Here is a 21,296-nt window from a genome sequence, read left to right as displayed (position 1 = left end):
ATACCCTCGCATCTCTTGGGAGCAGCCACAAGGAGTGAGTGTGTCACATCTCCCTTATCTGTATCTTCAGCAGATGGTCCAATATTCTTTGATGTTAACTGTAATAGTGGGACTAAGAAACTCAGATCTCTCTACTTGAAAACTCTGTTTCTTGTTTAGTGGTGATAAACCCAGATTAATGACTGCAGCCCCCAGGCCCACATGTTCTCTCCAAATTGTTGTACCAGCTCAGCTGGGTGGGAGCGTGAGAGATGATGAGGCACAGCTTCAGGGGTGGGAGTGCTGGGGGGAAGCTGTCAGTGCTGGCACATGTGGGAAGTGGTGAAGTCACTGCTCCTGGAAGTGCTCAAAAAACGTGTGGCTCTTGCACTTGATTTGCGCGGTTTAGTGTGGAATGTGGTGGTGCTGCAAGGTTGATGGTTGGGTTTGATCATCTTCGAGGTCTTTTCCAGCCATAACAGTGATTCTGTGATGTGAGTGTGGTGAGGCCCTGGCACAGGGTGCCCAGAGGAGCTGTGGCTGCCCCTGGATCCCTGCAAGTGTCCAAGGCCAGGCTGGACAGGGCTTGGAGCCACCTGGCACAGTGGAAGGTGTCCCTGCCCATGGGCACGGCAGTGGCAACTGGATGATCTTTAATGTCCCTTCCAGCTCAGGCCATTCTGGGATTCTGTGTTTAAAAATAAATAAATCATCAATGGGAAGGATTTCTGACAAAAGTTTCAGTTGCTGAGCCCAGGCTGCAGCCCTGCAGTGTTGTGGTTGTGCTGGGTGGACAGTGGCCATTCTCTCCCTCACTGTGTATTGTTTGTTTGAGCATTAAGTGAAAAGCAGCTGATGATGGTTCTGGTGAATAATGTGTTTTTCCCCAGTGTTGCTCATGGAATACAAAGCTTGGCCTTGCTTACAGCTTGTGCTGGCAGATGTGTGTGAGCTGGCTTTCCCTGCTCTGCCATACCTGAAGATGCTCTGGGGGCCCTGGCAGCCTCCCTTGCCCAGCAGTGCCTGGGTTATGGGTTAATTTGGGAATGTTCTCTGTCTCTGGCAGGGTCTGTGTTGGTGTCAGTGCCACTCAGGCGCTCAGCCACCTGATGGTGCTGCAGTTTGGCTCATGTCAGCCTCGCTCTGTAGGGACAGAGCTCCTCACCTGTGTGGGGCTGTGCCTACCTGTGGGTACTCTGTTTTCACAGATATTAGTTTGGATCCATATTAGTGTCCGGCTATTTAATAATTTCAATTATTTCAGTTCCAGTTATTTGCACACACTGCAGAATCACGTTGTTTTGGTGCAGCCCTCCTGATGCAGACATGTCTGGGCTGGATGTGAGTGATCCTGTCAGAAATTTGTGCCGACTCTTCAACGTGAACAGCGCAACCTGTCCCCAACCAAGGGGGTGCTGCAGCTTTAAAGTATCCTAGGGCTTTAGAGCCTTTTAGTATAAATTGTTCCCAGAATCCATGTCACAACTCCTTATATGGTGCTGCCTTTTTTTTCTTTTCCTCTTAGTTGCCATGACAACAGCAGCACTGCGCCATTCATCAGCTCTGGTCCTGGGCTGCATCACCAGCCCCTCAGCTTACTCCGAAATATTCGGGAGAGCATCCATGAGTCAGTCACTCTGCTCTCCTGATCCATTATTTCCCTGCTCGTTCAGCAGTTTGCTCTAGGAAAAGAGCAAATTAAGCTGCACCACAGAAAGAAACCGTAAAAAAAATATCCTTTTCCCCCCCCTCAGGGGAGGCGTAGAGGCTACATTTGCTGCAGCGTTCTGGTAGGAATTAAAGCAGCTCTGTAAGACTGGGAGAGACTTGCCGAAGAGGGAAGGAAGGCTGTGTGTCCATGAGCTTGTCTGGAATCCTGCTGGAGCTCGTTTTCCTGGCGCCCAGAGGATGTGCAGGTGATGCTCGTAGGAGCAGCGGGCGCCGCAGGGGGACGGTGCTTTGTGATTTTGGGAGCGGAGCTTGACATCAGCGGCGGGAGGTGTCACCTGTAACATCACCCTGACGTGGGGAGCAGCAGGATGGAGCCAGCGCTAGGGAGAGGGAGGGATCAGAGGAGGATCTGTGCCAGAGCGCTCTCCAGGCAGCAGTACCCCTGAATTCCCAGCCTGGCTGATGGGGAGAGCAAGCAAAGCCCCGTGAGTATTCGGGCGATTTGTCGCGCACGGTCTTTGGTGGGGATTGTGTTGGGCATTCCTCAGCCTCCTCTAACTGCAGAAAATCAGTGTACAGTAAGGGATTGTGGGGCTCCTAGTTGGTAAGGAAGCCATTACTAGGAGGGAGTTAGTGTCAGATGGAGTGATGCTGCTGGTGGTTATTTGTGTTCTAGTTGTTGCAATCGTTTTACATAATCTGAGTTTGTCACCTCCTTGCTCAGATGTGCAGAATTTCTCATACAAAACATAAAATGAACATGCAATGAAAAAATTTGATTTCTGAGCATTGCTGAAATGGAACTGCTGAGGAGTGACTTGAAAATGCTACAGACACCAAGTCGTTTGTTTTCAAAATGTTAGAACAATGGGATTGAGATAATGTTTTCCTTTTGTGTTCTGAAATGACCACAAATTCGATTTGAGTGGATTATAAAACTCCTTTGTGCTGAGGGAAAGAAATATTTGCTTTTCACCGAAAGAGTGAGCATCTAGAAATAAAAGTAAATAAACAACCATTACCAAGGTAGAATTTGAGGAAAAGCTGTTGAAGTGCCTGATGCTCATGTTGCTGCTAATTTTTGAAGGATATTCAGATTGCTGGTGTCAGGAGAGACTGCTCTTTTTAAGGTATTTTTATACCATAGTGTTTGCAGTGGGCTCACATTTCTTTTCATTGAATTCTCTGTCATGCTGTCAGTGTGACACTGATCTGAAATTCCTGTTGCTGTGTAGGAGTGGAGGTTGGGTGGGAGGCCCACCCCGTGTCTCAGAATGCATAGCAGTGCCAAGGACCCAGTTACCTGGAAAATGCCAGGAGATTTCAGTGCTTCCAGTGTCTAATATATTTTTTCTGGGCATAATTAATTTTCTGTTGAAGTTTCCCTGATCCCTTGCAATCTCTGTCAGCTTAGTGGTTTCATGAGTAGAAAACTTGTGTTTTGTCAGAATAACTGAGTTGTCCCTTTTTAAAAAAACTACCTGAAACACACACAACTTTTCATTGTGCTTTGGCCATCTGGATTTTGGGTCCTGTTTTATGCTCTTAATGTGACAAATCCGGATGTCTCAGGAGGAATTTCTTCATGGAAAGGGTGGTCAGGCACTGGAAGGAGCTGCTCAGGGTGGTGGTGGTGGAGTCCCTGTCCCTGGAGGTGTCCAAGGAGTAATTGGATGTGGCACTCAGTGCTCTGGGATGGTGACAAGATGAGGGTCAGACGCAGGTTGGACTCAGTGATCTTGGAGGTCCTTTCCAGCCTCAGTTATTCTGAGATTCTCCAGCAACGAAACCTGCTGGAGAAGGAGGATCCTCGTTCGGTTACAATAACATATTGAGCATATTTCTCCTGGTGTGTCAGTTCTTACTATCCATTTTTGGGATTCTTCATCCATTATTTTGGGACATGTGATTTGTTTTGACAGGCTCATACTCAAATGGAAACCATTTGGGCTTGCAGAGATGAAACAGGTGGGTGAATGTGTCCCTGTGTACTCACAGATGGACTTTTGTCTCTATCAAACCAACATAATTCTTTGTGGGGAATGAGAAAATTTCTGATTTAAATTTTTGGGAGCTCCAAATCTGTCCCTGAAATTTATTCAGATAAATAGTGTGTCTGTTTGTAATTTTTGGAATTAAACCAAATCCTGTGTTGAAGGGTTTTTGTTTGTTGGAGACCTGTCAAACTCATGGTATTTCTGCATTAATTTCAGGATAGTTTGGATGCAACTTTTATTTTCTTAAATAAAGGGAAGGAAAAAGCTGGCATATCATATTTATTGGCTTTTGAAAGACACTCACCAGTTCTAGCATGGATTTTCCTCACTGCTGTTTTCAAGACAAACCCTGTCTGTCTTATTTTGACACCCAACTGTCTTTCATTTTGACAGAGCAGAAATTGCAGTAGAGATATGCAGAAAATCCCTTGTTTTTTCCCTTGGTGGTGGTGTGAGGTTTTTGCAGAACCTTTAGAATTTGCTCTTCCCAAGGTTATTTTTATTTGCATCGAGGCTGTTGGAATGCTCAGCCTTGCAGAGGATGTGGTAAACATGTCATCACAGCACTGGAGCTGGGAAAAGGTGATAATAGCTCTGCATTTCAGACACTTGTGTAGATGCTTAAACAGAGGGAGAACCCCAAAAGTTTCTCTAGTGTAGATAGTGTTTAAAAGGCAAAAATACTGCATTTTAACTCCATGGGTTTTCAGATGCTCAGAGAGAGAAATTGTCCTTATTTCACACTGGGGCTGCACAAAATGGAGCATCTGTCACGATTACACTTCTGGTGTGTGAGAATTTTTAATTTTTAGACATAGCTAAGAGGTTTCTATAGCAAGAGGAGGTGGTGCAGAAAGCCTCCTGTGGAGTTAAATCAGGCCACCACTCTTGCCTTGGCTACATCTTTCCTCCTACTCCTGGAACGTGCCTTCAGAGGTGTCCTGTGCACTTGGGAGCAGAGAGGCATTCACAGGATACACTCATGGGGAATAAGCCCCTGCATTCTCCTTGTTTTCTAAGGAAAAGGCGTCATCACCAGCTGGGCACGTTCTTTGGTCCTCTCCTACTTCTGTCACAGCAGGACAGCCTGTTTTGGAAACTTCTTCCTGTGTGAAGAAGGAATGACCACACAGAGGTGTGTCGGGTTGAGTCACGCGCCCAAAGATTGAGCGTTACTTTTGCAGAAATTATTTTCTGATGTGATTTGTGCCTGGCTGGCTCTAGCTATGCAGTAAACCTTGATTAGGTTCAATTAAACTCATGGTCTTATACCAAGTTTGGGATGATGCCACGCATGAGATGTTCCAGCACAACGTGAACAGGGTCCTGGTGGGGTCACTGCAGAGTCACATGCCAATTTTTCATCACAGATCCCCTGACTGGTGCTCAAACCATGCAGGAGGTTGAGGATTGAGCTGGATCTTTGGCTCTGGACCATTGCTTTGGCACTTCTCTTTCCTTGCTCTGTGGTTATTTTCCTGGAGTAGCTGTTGATGCTCAGGAATTCCTAGATAGCTTGGAGCTAGATAAATTTCCTAGATTCCTAGAGAGAGGAGCTGCAAGAAAGATGGAGAAGGCGTTTTTACCAGGGCTTGTGGTGGCAGAATAAGGGAGAACAGCTTTAAACTGGTAGAGGGTAGGTTTAGATTGGATATTAGGAAGAAATCCTTCCCTGCAGTGGTGAGCAGGCCCTGGCACAGGGTGCCCAGAGCAGCTGTGGCTGCCCCATCCCTGACAGTGTCCAAGGCCAGGTTGGACAGGGCTGGGAGCAACCTGGGCTAGTGGAAGATGTCCCCATCCCTTTTGGTTGCAGTTGAAAGCTTAAACTTGAAATTTCTACAAGCATTTCCTCTGCAGAGATGAAAGCAGGATCAGGGACAAAACAGGTTTTATCCCTGTTATGCTTTTCTTTATATCTTCTCAGCCATGGAAGTGAGTAGGTGTAAGTGAGAAAGTGGTTTTCAGAAGGGAAGTCACCAGCTGGGTGTGTTTCTGTCAGTAAATGGTCCTGGCTCTGTTGCATGCCATGGCTGTAGCCCTTTCAGCATGGAAAGGGGCCCTGCAAGTGCTGCCTTCCCATTATTTACACTTTTAATGTCCCCTGGTCCTGGGACATTGGTGATGTCACAGGATTTGTGTGCACCAAAGCCTCAGAGGAGTTTTGGGTCTTAAATCTGCTCGTGATGAGGAGCATGGCACTCCTGTGTCAGTGGCAGTCTGCTTCAACCATCTGTGTTCACACAAATAATCTCATGGTTATTAGATATTTCAATTAAATCCTTGAGGCGTGACATGTGTCCTTGTCCCTGCTCCTCTGTGGAAGGAAAGGATGATGAGCAGTCATCAGTCCTCAAAACAGAAAATTCCAACGGCTCCTTTAATTTTGCAAGGAAATGAAGAATTGGAAAAGCAAATAAATTATTGAAAATTGCAGATGGCTGAATTAGAAATTTTCTTAGGTAAAACCCACCTTGTAAATGCAGCATACTGCAGTTTTTCAAGTGTTAACAAACAAGTTCAGCTAATTCAGGCTTGTGCCTTGCCAGATAAGCAGTGTCATTTTAAGGATAGAATATTCATTTTAAGGATAGAATATTCTGTGACGCTGCTACCAGCAGAGCAATAGGGATCCTAAATCCGGTTTCATATGAATGGAACAGTTTTGCATATATGTCAATGTAATTACAGCTCTGGTGGTATCAACTAACCCAACTAAATTAGTTTTAGCATCACAAAATTTGAATGACTTGCACAGAAATAAAATTACCTTAGCTGTTCTTAATCTCTTGCCTTTATTATAAAATGCTGTTGTCAAGGAGTGAATTTATATTGGCTTGTAACTGTGTAGTCCTGGTCATAAACAATGTTTTATATAGTGAGCAGGATCCAGTCTCTCACGTGCTCTAACTTGGGATTACTTGGGCTGTGAATGGTCAGATATTTTACAGTTTACTCTTCTCTTTTATAGTTACAATATCTTGGTTTGCTCTTAAGGATATAGTGGGAGAATGAATGAGATTTTGTTTACGTGCAGCTCAGGCTCACTGCTGGCCTTTGCCCTGCCACTCCTGTTCCAATTTAATTTGCTGCTATAATTTGATACCTACCTTTGATCATTCTTGGCTCCTTGTAAAATACTTCAGCGGCACTCTTGCAGTGCTGTCTGGAGCGCATTTGTTATTCTTTTTTGGTTCCTTTCCAAACCCCTCGTGCAGGTTTTAATTTTTTACTGCTCTAATTACAGAGAGTCAGAGCAGTGGGTACAGGCACTGCAGAGACAGGATGGCAGAGCTTTGTCTGGAAAGGTGGAGCAGGTCATGAAAGCAAACTGGGCTGAGCATGAGGTGGCCAAGGGTGCTGAATTACTTCTCTGCTGGATAAATGCTCATTTATAACTCCGTTAGCACCAGGCAGCTGACAGGTGCTGGTTGTGGCATCGAGTGCTAAAAAGGGCTTGGAGGGAGCTCTGGGATGCTGCAGACCCGTTGGTCTGGTGTGTGTGTGGAACACGTGAATAGGAGCAGGTCTGAGGGGCAGAGTTGACCACAGAGTCACAGAATGGCTTGGCTTGGATTGGATTGGGAAGGACCTTAACAAGAATCCAGTTGAGATCTGAGGGGCAGAGTTAGTCACAGAATGGTTTGGGTTGGAAAGGACCTTAACAAGAATCCAGTTGAGATCTGAGGGGCAGAGTTGACCACAGAGTCACAGAATGGCTTGGATTGGATTGGAAAGGACCTTAACAAGAATCCAGTTGAGGTCTGAGGGGCAGAGTTAATCACAGTCACAGAATGGCTTGGATTGGATTGGAAAGGACCTTAACAAGAATCCAGTTGAGATCTGAGGGGCAGAGTTGACCACAGAGTCACAGAATGGCTTGGATTGGATTGGAAAGGACCTTAACAAGAATCCAGTTGAGGTCTGAGGGGCAGAGTTAATCACAGTCACAGAATGGCTTGGATTGGATTGGAAAGGACCTTAACAAGAATCCAGTTGAGATCTGAGGGGCAGAGTTGACCACAGAGTCACAGAATGGCTTGGATTGGATTGGAAAGGACCTTAACAAGAATCCAGTTGAGGTCTGAGGGGCAGAGTTGACCACAGAGTCACAGAATGGCTTGGATTGGATTGGAAAGGACCTTAACAAGAAACCAGTTGAGGTCTGAGGGGCAGAGTTAGTCACAGAATGGTTTGGGTTGGAAAGGACCTTAACAAGAATCCAGTTGAAATCTGAGGGGCAGAGTTGACCACAGAGTCACAGAATGGCTTGGATTGCATTGGAAAGGACCTTAACAAGAATCCAGTTGAGGTCTGAGGGGCAGAGTTAATCACAGTCACAGAATGGCTTGGAATGGATTGGAAAGGACCTTAACAAGAATCCAGTTGAGGTCTGAGGGGCAGAGTTAGTCCCAGAATGGTTTGGGTTGGAAAGGACCTTAACAAGAATCCAGTTCCACCCCTTGCCATGGGCAGGGAGACCTTCCTGTGAACACTTCTAAGTGTAAAGAAGAATGGAGAGAATCATAGATTTGCACAATGGTTTGGGTGAGAAGGGACCTTGCAGCTCTTGTAGAAGAGCTGTGTAAGAGAGTAAAACACTAGGGAGATAAACTGCATTTCAGCACTGTTTGTACTTCACTTGTTCTTGTCTTCTTTGGGAAGAATCATCAGTTAAAGATATTTTCTCTTTTTCCAGTGTCTAAATTAAGCTTTGTCAATATCCAGAAAGGATTTGACTGGCATGTTCAACGCAGACCATTTCAAAAAGCTTGAAAGTTTAGCTTGAAATCTGAGCATTGTTAGAAATTGGTGTAACAGGTTCCTTCTAACCAGTGAATTACCAGAGTTGCCTATAATTTGATTAAAGTGACAGAACTCTTCGCTGCTCTCTATAGACTAAATATCCCTTACAGTACATCCAGGTGCTTTTTGGACATTTTTCCTCATTTTTAGTTCCAGTGCAATATCTCAGTCACTGAATTACAGAGAGAACTCCAGGACAGTAGGAGATTGAATAAGAATAATGCAATTCAGTACATGTGTTTTGTACTATTCTCCTCTCATGTGTTTTAAATTTAACATTTAATGAAATAAAACTGTTGGGGAAAGGGATATGAGGAGTTGAGGAATTCTTTCCCCTCCAGCTCTACCCTGTTCCTGTTTTTGGGAGGATCTTTGGGGTATTTGAGCAGAGGTTACGTAGGCTTAAAATATTGATGACGTGGTTTCATCCCCTAGTCCCAGCTCTCCAGTCACTCTATTTATATTTTTTTAGTGCAAACAAAGCCTGAAACTTCAAGAGTGACTGCAACAGAAATTTATTGCTTGTTTTCATAACAAGATGACTTAGAAAGCTGGAGCAGGTGGTGCTGCCTTATTTTCTCTGCTTTCATCTTCCTCGTCTCATGCACAGGGTTCTACCTTGAGTCACAGATGAGGAATTTCTGCTAAAAAAGGCAGTTCTAAGAGGCTTCAGAAGATGCTGAGAAGAAGAATTTTCCATGGGAAATGACAGGGAGAAGTGTACAGTGTGCCACAGCTCCAAGGAGTCAAAAAGATTTGAGAAGTTTGGATGGGAAGAGGAAACTCCCATCTCCTCCCCCTGCCATGTCTATATTTTAATTAAATAACTTCTTTCTCCTCAAAGCTGTCCCCTACATGAACAAAGACTTGTTGGCAACCCACATGGAAAAAAAAAGCCTTATCTAGGGGGAAAGTGAAGATGTGTTTTTCTTTTTGGGATCAATAATAGGAGCAGCTTTCTCCCTGAGGCTTGCCAGAGTATTCCAGGGAGCATCTGCTCAGGAGATTGACACTGGGATGCTCCTAAACCCCTTGGGCTGAGCTGGGAGAGGGGACTTTGCTGGCTGGTGTCTCCAGCACTGGTAAAAATCACTGTTCCACTTCCCTGAATGAGAGAAAACTGTTTATAATAATAAGCAAAATGGAAATTGAGCTGAATTCCTTTTTGAAGCACAGGCTACAGCCAGGTTAGTATTTTAGGAGGAATTATTTTCTCTCTGAATATATAAATGTATTGTAAGCATCATTGTATTGCCATTATTGAACAGTTCAGGCAGAAGTCTGTATTATTTTATTCTACATATATTTAAAATTCATAAAAGCCTTTTCAAAACCAGGTGATTTTCTCTCTTGAGCATTGATTAGGGATGTCTATTCAGACAGAAAATCATTTTGATCAATTATTTGGGAGGGTTTGTAATAATCTTGGTTAGATAGGTAATAATTTGGTTTAATTACAGTTTTTCAGAAGACTCACTGAACATATTCTTGCTGATATTTTCTGTGCCTTGTTCATCTGGAGAGAGACAGAGAGGAGGAAAGAATGTTCCAAGAGGTTTCTGTGGTCCCATGGGATTGCAGAATCCATTGCTTTGGAGAAGGTTGTTTCTCAGTTCTGCAAAGGAAAAATAAATTTCAGGGGCAGTAATAGGCAAAACCTTCATGTTACACACATCTACAGTTTAAAGAATTTCTACATTAATGTAGTTGCCTTTTTGAGCTCTCCTTTCCCGTTGCTTTTCCTGATATCAGCTTGCTGAACTCTCTTCCTGCTTTTATTTGTTCTTTTCCTCTTTCCACCTATGTTTCCTTCAATTTTCTTGTTTCAGGGCCTTATCTCCTAAACAAAACATGTTTTCTGAAAGTTTTGGAACGAATGTGATGTTTCCAGACAACACATTGTTCTCACCACTTTTCTGTGCTGCCCTGCCCTCACTGCCGTGATAATGTGGGATGAGAGGAGAGAGGCTGGGAAATGTAATTTAAAAAGCTTTTATAGTCTCAAATAATAGAAGAGGAAAAAACTGTTACACAATGGGTTCTATAAAATAATGCTGGATTATGTAAAGAGGATGTTAACCTTCATTGTATGTATTGTCACTGGTTTAATTTTAATTTTTTTTTTTTTTTAATATATACCTAAAAATCCTTATTCCACACAGCTGGTATGTTATTTCTTCTGGTTTCCCAGAGAAGCTGTGGCTGCCCCATCCCTGGAAATGTTCATGGCTGGGTTGGATGGAGCTTGGAGCAAGTTGGTCTAGTGGGACATGTCCCTGCCCATGACAGGGAATGGGCCTGGATCATTTTCTTTTAAGGTCTTTTTTAACCCAAACCATTTCAGGATTAGTGCCACAGCAAAAAAATATTCATGTGGTCCATGATTTCCTCTTTATGGCTCTTACCTCAGCCAAACAAAGGGTCCTTTGGGACATGGGTGATGAAGATTTGCTCCCTCCCATGTGCTGGCTTTTGTGCAGCTGTGCTGAATGTGACAGTTGTTTGTTCCAGGAGCTCCATGGATCAATAACTCTGCAGCACTGAAAACATTTCAGTTCGAGGGAGACTTCACTGAAGTCAGCTCTGCACAGCACTGCAGAGCTGCTGGGACACTTCCAAACACGAGTCAGGCTCTGGCATGAGTGAAAGGTGGCAGTGGAGGATGCACTGAGCACCCACTTTCCCTCTCTTTAAATCTGAGCTTTCAAAGGTTGCTCCCTGTTTTTAAACTGACTTAAAAAGTCAGGCTGCTGACATTGCAGTTACTAATGAAATCCTTTCCCTAGAGTTAGTCTGTCACAGAATCCCAGATCTGGTTTGGGTGGGAAGATACCTTAAAATGCTAGTTTTGCAGTTCTAGAAAGCCAGCGTTGCTAGTGACTTCCATCTTTACTCAATCCATTATATTTTTATAACTGGTTATTGCAGACATCCTTTTTTTTTGGTGTTCTTGCAAGACATCATTTTCTGTGCTCAGAGAAACTCCAGTTGTGTAACATGAAGGGCTATTTTCATGCTGTTTAACACCTGGAGTTGGTTGGTTTCATACAGAAAATCCTTACAGGAATAAGAGGCCTAAAGGACTGAGCAGGTACAGAGTACTTCAAATAATTGTTTCATGCTTTTGTTAGTTTTTATAATTTTTGCCAGAAGCTCATCCCATGACTGTGATCATAGGATTTGCCTTTGCTCTCAGGAAGGGGTTCAGGACCAAGGCAAACCGTTGTACCTTGAAAAGCCACTTTTATAAAAAGATCAATGTTATCCGTTAACATTTGGCTGTAGAGTGTCAAACCAGGTTTTAGAGTTTATGATACTTCCATTTGTTATTTATTCCAATAGAAGACTAATGCCCAAATCTGAATCTGTCAGGATAATCTTCATTTGAACATGAGTCAGAGGTGCTTAATTCTTGTACGTGAAAATCCTCCTTTCCTGTAATCGGGTTATAGGTGAGTTTGAAGGAGTTTTTGCCTTTTCCACACTTAGGGTATTTGTAATAACAGAAGCTTTCCCTTCTGTGATTTTTCCCCACCTGTATTTACATGGGGAGGATTGTATTGACTTGAGCCTTTTAGAGTAAACTGTTGTCTGTGAGTCATGGTGACATGGTGTGTCTTGGCTGGTGGAAATGTGTTTTTAAGGCTCAGGTTGTGCTTTTGAGGGAACAAAAACATAATAAAATCGGTGCCAGGCCAGGCTGGACAGTGCTCTGAGCAACCTGGTGTAGTGGAAGGTGTCCCCTGCCTATTTCCAGGGAGTGGAACTGAATGAGCTTTAAATTCCCTTCCAACACAATGCAATCTGTGATTTTGTGATAATATGAAATGCATTAAAATTACGTGTATGGCTGAACTTGCAGTATATGGAGACTTCAGCACATTGGGGATATGATGTTCTTTATTGCCCTCAAGAGAAAAAATGGTGGAAAGAGAAAAAATGGTGGAAAGAGAAAAAATGGTGGATCAGTTTGTTGTGGATCCATGATCCACATCTGTGGGCATCAGTCAGTTCCATGGAGAAGGCAGGAATTAGTGGGGCAGGGGGCACCTCAGTGAGGAGTAAAAGAGATCCAGAGTAAATGTAGAAATAAAACCCAACAGAATGGGAAATCAAATCCTTCCTTACAGGTGAGAGGTGAACTGTTCAGTGCAGATCTGTCAGAACATCTTCCACAGACCTGTGTGTCCACACAGCAAGTAGTGCAGTGATCACATTGCCCTCTCCATGTTTATTAAAATTCTCCTTCCTCTTTTCAAAAATACTTTTTAGTGCAGAACCTTCTAGTGACGATCCCATCAGTTATTAACATTTCTTGAACTCTGAAAATTCTGTGGGTTTTGTATTTTAGAACACAGTGTGAGCACTGCCACATGTGCATGGGATGATATATGGTCCTGGTGTCAGCCAGAAATGATAAAGAAAAGACAGGTTATTTTTAATATATATTATTGAAATAACTGTTACTGAGACTTTGGTAAAGCATATTTATTAAAACTGCAATTACAAACTAAATGTTAAAGGGTTGACCAGTGCAGAATTATTACTTTAAACCATTTTCAGGCCATAGCAATAATCTTTTCAATATTAAAATACTTTCATTACATCAGGATCTGGCACGAGATTGTTACTGGACTGATTTTTCTCGGGTGTTGGCCAGTTTGTGGCTGTGGGGTGTCTGTGTGTGCACATGTGGGATTTTTTCCAGGGGGGGATTATACAGAATTGACTGCTGGCTTGTTTAGCATCAGGTTGTGTGTTTGAGTGGTGCTGCACATCCATGGCCACGGTGGGCTGGGGGGAGAAGGGGCTGCAGGCTGTCCTTATCTTGCTGAGTTTCTCACATTCCTCCTGCCCTGCAGGGCTCCTGTTACACGGGCCCTGATGGCCTTGCAGGGAATGTGCTGGCAGTTTGTCTCGTGTTCATCCAGGGTTTTGTGTGTAAAATGGAAGTGTGGTCCCCGTGTTCCCTCAGCACATCTCCTGAGGGGGATCATGACGGGGGGTTTTAGCTCACCTGTTTGGGTGCAGAGATGGAGGGGTTGTTTCTTTGCCTTTCTTCTGCTTCACAGGGACTTTATAGTGAAAAACCACACCTGGATCTCTGTTTTGCGCACTCCATTAGAAAAAAAATAAATCTGGGATCACTAATGTGCAGCTGAGTTTGAGTGTTCTGGTTGTGCATTGTCTGTCAGGCCCTTGGACCTTCTCAGCCTTTCCCAGCGCCACAGCAGCTCCCTAAAACCAAGAGATTTATTGCTGCCTCTTACCTGTTGATCTTTTATTACAGGAGAAGCAAAAGAGCAATCTTACAATCTTTATCTGCAGATCCCAAATTTAATTTGCAAGACAGGGAACTATAAAGATAAATTATGTAAATGGAGGGGCAGAAGCCACTGATCCCCAGAATCAGTGCTGAGGGACTTTTCAAGTTAGCCTTTCTTTGTAATGGGCATGAGAGTTTAACTTGGAAATGGCAATATAACAACCTCTGCATGTAACTTTTTCTCTAGTTCTCTTTCTCTGGTCTGGAATATATTTAAAGACTTTTACTAAACCACTTTTATTAATTTTAGTCCAGAAAATTGTTGTACAGAATTTCATGTCTTTTACAGTTCAGATTGTTAAAATGTGGAGAAAATCCCATTTTTCTAGCACAAGTGGTCGGTGATGCTTTGTTACAGACACTTTTACCTTTTCCCCATCCTCTATTAAGTCTCTTGATCTTTTATGGATTTGCAAGGATAAAAGTGGAGTGCTTCTTTTTGGCTTGCACAGTGTTAGCTTTGCTCTGCTCTTTTGTGTTGAACACCAAACCTGTTTGGTCCAACAATTGAGACTGTCTTGAAATTCAAATTTTATGTTCAAGGAAACAATTACTGAACATAGCATTTATGTGTTCAGATATTTACAGTTAAATATCTTGAAATCTGATGGGCTCTGTATACCTCTCTATGATCTTTGCTTTTCCACAGTTGCTGGCTGGATCCAGGCTCATTTGCTTCCTATAAAAAATTTTATTAAAGTAGGAGAAAAGAAAATGTCTTAGAGTATCAGGAATGTGCCTCAGCGCTCACACACTTTAAAGTCAGCCTGTGCAGTTTGAAAGTTTAACCAAGAGCCATCTCCTTTGTAAAGAATGCAGATAATTTTTTTTTTTCCTGGCAGAAAAAAAAAAAAAAAAAAAGGTAACCTGATATGAGTCTGACAATGTCGTTTAGTTAAGTGCTTCCATCTGTTGCTTGCTATTTCCCTTACTCATGACCTCTCTTTTTCTCTCCCCCTCCTTCTCCTTTAGCCCCTCTGAGGAAAGCAAAGTTTGTTGAGAGCCCTCGAATCCCAGAGTCCGAGCTTGGCTCCCCAACCCTCTCTGCCCAGAAGCTGGACGTTGATGCATTCTGCCCTGGTAAGCTGCATGCAAAGGCTCTGTGCAAACAGGGGCAACAGGCAGAAAGATTTTTAAAATGTATAATATGGCTCCTTTGGCTGGATGGTTGGTTGGACCTTCCCTAACCAAGTTTCAGTGACTTGGAAATTTGAATAAGCATTAATTTCTGATAATTGCCCGTTTACGTTTGTTGCTTGCAATTTTGCGTGTGGCTGCTCTCCCCTCAGAATAATTTAGAAGGTCTAGAGAGTTGCTTTTGAGGAGATAAAAATGAGCCAATAAACATACTTGCTTTAAATTTAATTTTTAATGCTGGTCTGCAGAGAGGCTGGAATAAAACCACGTCTCAGAAACATCATTAAATCAGCTAAAACAAAACTGTGGGACCTTGTTACCTGCATCAAGGAATATCGGGGTGTTAACTTTTATTTTGTTAAGAAATTCCTTCTAACTTATGTATCCTGTAGCAGTTGCTGTGAAATGCATACATGTAGCTTGAGGCCTCTGGTTGAAAAATAAATAAAGTGGGTCATGTCCCTTCGTGGCTCAGCCCTGTTCATGTCTGTCAGCTCGGGCAGGCTTTACCTAAATCCCCCAAGCCCCAGCAAACCCAGCACATGTGAGTGCCTGGAATGTGCAGCTCGGTATCATTTCCACTTGGAAGTGGCAACCTGGGGAAGGCTAGAGACTCTGGAGGTGCTGGGAGAAGGCTGAAAACAGCAGCAAGTGTTTTTGGTGGATTCTGTGCTGAATTCTGCGCATTCTTCCCCTGGCTTTCCTTGATAATGAACCATACTCACTATAGGCTTTGGATGGAAAAAAATAATGTTTAATATGTTGAAATGGTGGGCGAATGTGTGACATCTGCCTCTGAAATCTGTAGCTGCAGTCGCCAAGGTCATATTAATAAATGACTGTGAAATCAGGGTGTTGATTATTCCTGTGGCTGATGAACTTGTAGAGTACTCAAAATTGGAGGAATTAATTGAATGTTGTCCAGATTTTGAATGTGGGCTTTCTTGAATGTATTGTCTGAAAGAGAAGTTGTCCCAGAAAATCAAAAGACAGTTCCTGTGCTTGGCAATGCCTAATTTGAGACCACAGTTGCCTTGAAAAGTGCTGCTCCTTTTTCAGTTCATCATGAATTACAATTAAAATTGTGCTGCTGCAGCCCTTTTTTCTAACTGAACGGCTTCAACTGTCATGTTTATAATTGTTAATAATTATAAACTTATTATGATTGCATCCACAGAGAATTATCATTGCATTGTAAGATTAAAAAAACATAAATTCCACATTCCCACACCCAGACATGTGCCTCCCCTCTTCCAGAGCTTTGGAGGGCAGGACTCCTGCCAAGCCCAGGGATGGGCTTTGACAATGGGATCTGCAATTTCTTTAATTTCTTTTTGCTGCTATTTGATCTCCTTCTCTTGCTGATAGTTTAGTGATCTGAAAGGAAGAGTGGAGTTTTGTACTGCCTTGAAGTGTCATTAAAGGAACATGAAGTGTCATTAAGGAAGGGAAAAAGTGACAATTGGCAGAGTTGTCACAGTGGAACCAATAAGGTTGGAAAAGCCCTTTAGAGCTATTGAGTTCAGCTGCAAACCCAGCTCTGCCAAAGCCACCATGAGACTGTGTCCCCAAGTGCCATCTTGGTGTACCTGGAAAAGGGAAATGAGATAAGAGCAGAACTGAGCATGCCAGGGAAGGGCACGGACTTGGAGTCAAGGTGGAAAGTGCAGGCTGGGAATTCAGTTTGTTTCAGTTTCCTTAAATGTGACGCCAGGGACCTGTTAGGGAGCTGCTCTCCTCATGTGTGCCGTGTTGAGGGACTGTGGCCAGGTTTATATTGGCAGCTGGGACAGGCAAGGGAAGAGGAGAGAGGATAGAATCCATCGGGGAAGGATTTCTGAAGCTGCTCAGGGAAGAAACTGCCCAAATTTATGGATCCTTCTGTGAAAGTAGCAGCAATGTGAGGGCTGGAGGTTTTGCTGGTGTGGAAGGCTGGATTCCAAGCTTGAAATGCTCCACCTTGGAAGAAGTAGGTGTTTGGGGGAGGATCCTTGTGTAGAGAGGGAAAGAAAGAAAGAACTAAGTTGTGGTCAGCTCACAGGAACCAAAGGGGACATAGCATCCAGCTCCTGGTTTTTTAGAGTCCTGCTCTGGATCATGGCAAAGCTTCAGGCACTGCCTGGAATCAGTTTTCCAAGGAAATACAACTCCTTTCTTCTGTGCTAGGCTTACATTAACCCTCTTCTAAAACGTGTGCATCCTGTGAAGATGTAGCACACAGCGCTAAATCCTTGAGCGTTTCCAAGAATAACGGTGTGAGTTGAAAGAAGGAAAGAAATTAGGCTGATGATCTGCCTGGCAATGGAGGGGAGGTGGAGTGGTTTTTAATGTGATCCCTGACAAAAAAATGTAATTAATTATGCACTTGAAAGCAGTTTAAAACACTAAATAGCAAAGAAAAGAGAACATTAGCTACTCTGCAGATATAGGAATAAGGATTTCAGTTTGAGATGCCGAGAGGTGAAATTTTGCTCGGTATCAAAATGTTTATTTTAAGGCTTCAGGCAAATTTCAGCACATTCCAGGGAGGTGGTTTCCTGAGCAACTGCAGTGCCCCTCATGCTGCTGGGGGGAAGATTTGCTTGTGACATCTTCAGTGTGAGTCAGTGTGGGGGAGTGACGTGCTCCCGACGTTCCAGTGCTGAGGAGGGAGAAAGAAGATCACAATACCGAGTGGTATCATGGAGGGACATTCTAATACCAAGCACAAATAGTGAAGTTTTAAGCTTGGTGTCATTTCTTTTTTTTTTTCTTTTTTTTTTTTTTAATTACATTCATTGTATAGAGGAAAGAATGTAGATATTTAAAAATTAATAAATCTTCTAAAATGGATGTAGAATTTGGACCATATTTTTACAGTTGTTGCAACTAAGATGATGGCAAAAAAAAAAAGCTGTTCCATGACTTTGAAAAACCCCTTTCTACCAGAATTATCACAGAATAAGCTGAGTTGAAAGGGACCCACAAGGATCATTGAGTCAGATTGTTTCTGTAGATGTTTTTAGTTGCAGAGGTTGTTCAGGTTTCAGTCCTTGACTTGAAGTGTCCCTGGTGGAGGAGGAGTTGCTTGTCCCTTCCCTGTGTGGGTAATGAGGCCCTGGCACAGGTCTCCCATCCCTGGAAATGTTCAAGGCCAGGTTGGACAGCAACCTGCTCTAGTGGATGGTGGAGCTGCATGAGCTGAAAGATCTCCTCCAAGCCAGACCATCCTGTGACTCTGTGACATAGCAGAGACTTTATAAGGAAGGTCTTGGAAGGTTTCTGATCCATCTTCCCTCTTGTCTCTGCTCCAGTCCTGCAGACACTGTTCAACAGAGGCGTTTGTGCTTTCCCTCTTGTCAGCCCTGTGAAGTCAGGGAGGCTGGGGCTGCCGCCCTCACATCCATCACTGCTCTTCAAGGAGGATAACGTGGAATAGCAGGAATTGACCTTCAAACCTCTGCTGTTCAACTGTCAAACCTTTTCTGCAGTGATTCTAGTGACTCAGTTTAATGTGTAGGGGTTTTCCCCCACTTTATCACACCTCGCTCCTGCCAAGAGGCGCTGCTTGCGTGGTAAACTGTCCTGCCTTCTTGGTTCTTAATTGTGGTCACAAGGACATCTTTCTTGGAGCTGCTTTTTGTTTCTCACGGTAGCTAAAACATGTTTTGACTTCTAAGTGCTCAGAAAATCTGTTGGAGATGGATGGTGCTTTCAGGTAATGGCCTTTTGCCTCAGATTAATGTTTGCAGTTGCGTTTTATGTAATTTATTACCTTGGCGTTGTGTTCCAAAGGCTAAGTCTGTTATGACATTATCTTTTAATTTGATTAACTCCTTCTTCAGAAATTTTGGGACACAGATCTTGAGTGTCTGGTTTGCTCGTTGCACATGAGGCTGGCAGGCGTCTGTTTTCATCCCTGATTGAGTTAGGAATCACTGCGGTGCTCCTGCCACAGACAGGGAGGGGAGTGATTTACCATGGCAGCAGCACTTGTGTTCATCTCATCGCTCCTTTTTCTCTCCCTTTGGTTAAAGAATCGTTGAGCTTGACATCTGCTTGCTGCTGCTTCTCTCTTTTTATCGCGTAAAATGTGGATTTTTCATTTTACATTATCCACGTGTTTCTCCTAAACACAGCAAAATGCTTCTCAGGTCTTAGAAAAATCCCTTTAAGAGGGAATGTGGGAACCAGCAGTACTCTCTGATTTTTCATTGTGAGAATACAGGCACTGAGCCAAAAAAAATCCTACAAAACCCCAAACAAATTTAGCCAGCAGGATTCTGGTCCAACCTCTGTCTCATTGAACAGTGATGAACTGGGAGGGGGAAGGAGAGGAAATAATCAAACCAACCGTGGTCTGACAAACGGTTTTACTGTTGAATCTTGTGCTTGTCCCAGCACTGTCAAGCCCACTGACCTGAAGGGAATGGGAAATCATTGTGATCAGCCCTAATTGCAGAAGAGCCGTAATTTGGCACATTGGTTGCTATGGAAGCAATTGACTTTCCTCATGCTGTTCCTGGGAGGATGCTCTTGGTTCCTTCTGCTAGATCAAGAGATGGAACCAGTTTCAGAATAAACTCGTGTATTACAAAACAAGCCCTGGTCTGGTCTGGAATTCTGGATCAGAGGGAGGAATATTGAAGGCATTGCTGGAGTTCTGGGTGTGAATCCTTTTGGGATTGGCCACAGACCAGTTGCCATTAGGTGTCATCGAGTTTGCTTGAACTGAAAGCTGCAACTTGGAGAATAGTGGCAGGGTCCTGAGTTTAGGGTTTATTGAATCTTACCAAAGCAGAGTTGTTCAAGATCAGAAACAAAAATAATACTAATCCCATACACTATTCCCATATATTTTAACTGTTAAATAACTGGAGACAATATGCTTTTCTTGCAGCTTCCTGGTGTAATCTATTAATACCCAACCCTTACAGGGTTTGGGTTCAATCTACCTGGAGGAGAAAAAAGGGGAAAAAAGAGGGGGAAAGGCTGTAAATGATCCAAATTCTGTTTTAGTGATGAGCTGCCCAACTTTAAAGTGTTGTGACTGCTTTTGCAGATGTAACCTGGATGGCTCCTGAGGTGTGTTTGGCTTTGGATCCTTCAGTAGCAGCAGCCCAGCACCTCTGGCTGCCCATCCGGACAGATCCCAGGGAATTTAAGGAGTTGCTTTGCCTCAGCAAGCTGCAGTGCTTGCTTTCAACTGATCTGTTGGGAAACAGTAACATTTTTGTGCTAATACTTTGGCGTTTTGAATATTTATAGCTTTCTGCCAGCGAATAAATATGTACATAAGCAAACCAACCCTGATGGTTTTGAAACTGTCAGTGTTGGGCCTGTGAGGATCAATGTAAAACCTTTTTTCCTATATCTGAGCAGGTGGGGGGCAGGTTTCTCACTGATGGAGTGACTCTGGCAGAGGAGTTTCCTCTTCTAGCATATTATTTTTTGGCAACAGGAGCACTGATGCTCTTGAATCCCAGCATGGTTTGGGTTGGGTGGCGCCTTAAAGATCATCCAGTCCCACCTCCTGATATGGGCAGGGACACCTTTTAGGACAGGTTGCTCCAAGCTCCATTCAGCCTGTTTTTGTCATAAAAATGTAGCTGGAGGAGAGGGGAAAGAAAGAGGAAGTGGTCAGTAATTCTATTTCTTTTTTTCCTACAGTGTTTTGAGATGCTGTTATTTTGTTTCACCTCTTTATGGAGGCAACCCCCTTAGTATTCATTTTACCATTATTGTTAGCTGTAACAACAGAAGAAGGGATGATTACATTTGTAGGAGACTGCTCTGTTCTTTTATTATAAGCCTGGCTCCCATGTCCCAGTGCCTACGGATGAAAGTCCTTGAATTTCAGTGATGCTATGGAGAGCTGCCCATAAGTGAAAATATGCAGCGCTCTGAAAGCCACACCATGACTTGTGCTCTCTTGCCAGTTGCTGAGACTTCCTCACCCTCCCCAGGGTTGCAGAACAAGAACTTCTTTATTCTTATCTAGCGTGACTGTTGTTCCCCTGGTGAAATTGGCTTCAGTCGTCAGCATTCCCTCTGTCCCATCTGCTCTGTTCTCCAGGGCAGCACAGCTGCCCTTGGACCCTGAAGAAAGGAGATCAACTTGTGCACAACCTCCTGTACCACGGTAGATTTTCCACCTCATTAAGCAGAATTTTTGACGTTTTATGTCACTAATTATTTAACTCCAAATTGCTTGAAAATAATTACCTTGAGTCCAAACCATGACCATTTTGGCCAGCTGCCAGCTTGAAAGTGCAGCCCTGGTTGTACCAACCTGGCTTCAAATTCCTCCAGTGCCCTGTAACTTACTGCAGGCTCCAAAAATCCTTGTGTTTGGACTGAGACTGTAGCAGCCTTCCTCCCTGACTCCTGTGCCTGCTGGTTTT

The 21,296-nt window shown here is 43.5% G+C and overlaps 1 protein-coding gene across 7 annotated transcripts in view; it reads left to right on the top strand.

Annotated features, from left to right (window-relative positions):
• TANC2 (tetratricopeptide repeat, ankyrin repeat and coiled-coil containing 2) overlaps nucleotides 1–21,296 on the top strand; it is a 145,324-nt gene that overhangs the window by 46,870 nt on the left and 77,158 nt on the right. For 6 of the 7 annotated variants that reach the window (XM_063178963.1, XM_063178961.1, XM_063178962.1 and 3 more), the window contains one exon: nucleotides 14,749–14,856. In XM_063178963.1, the coding sequence (XP_063035033.1) occupies nucleotides 14,749–14,856 (108 nt within the window). Of the gene's footprint in view, nucleotides 1–1,528; nucleotides 2,136–14,748; nucleotides 14,857–21,296 lie in introns of those variants that run through there. The other variant, XM_063178964.1, reaches the window with a different exon arrangement.

This window comes from Melospiza melodia, chromosome 30, assembly GCF_035770615.1.
Source record: "Melospiza melodia melodia isolate bMelMel2 chromosome 30, bMelMel2.pri, whole genome shotgun sequence".
Lineage (NCBI taxonomy): Eukaryota > Metazoa > Chordata > Aves > Passeriformes > Passerellidae > Melospiza > Melospiza melodia.
Note: the sequence above shows the minus strand (reverse complement) of the source record. Positions and strands in the feature narration are given on the sequence as shown.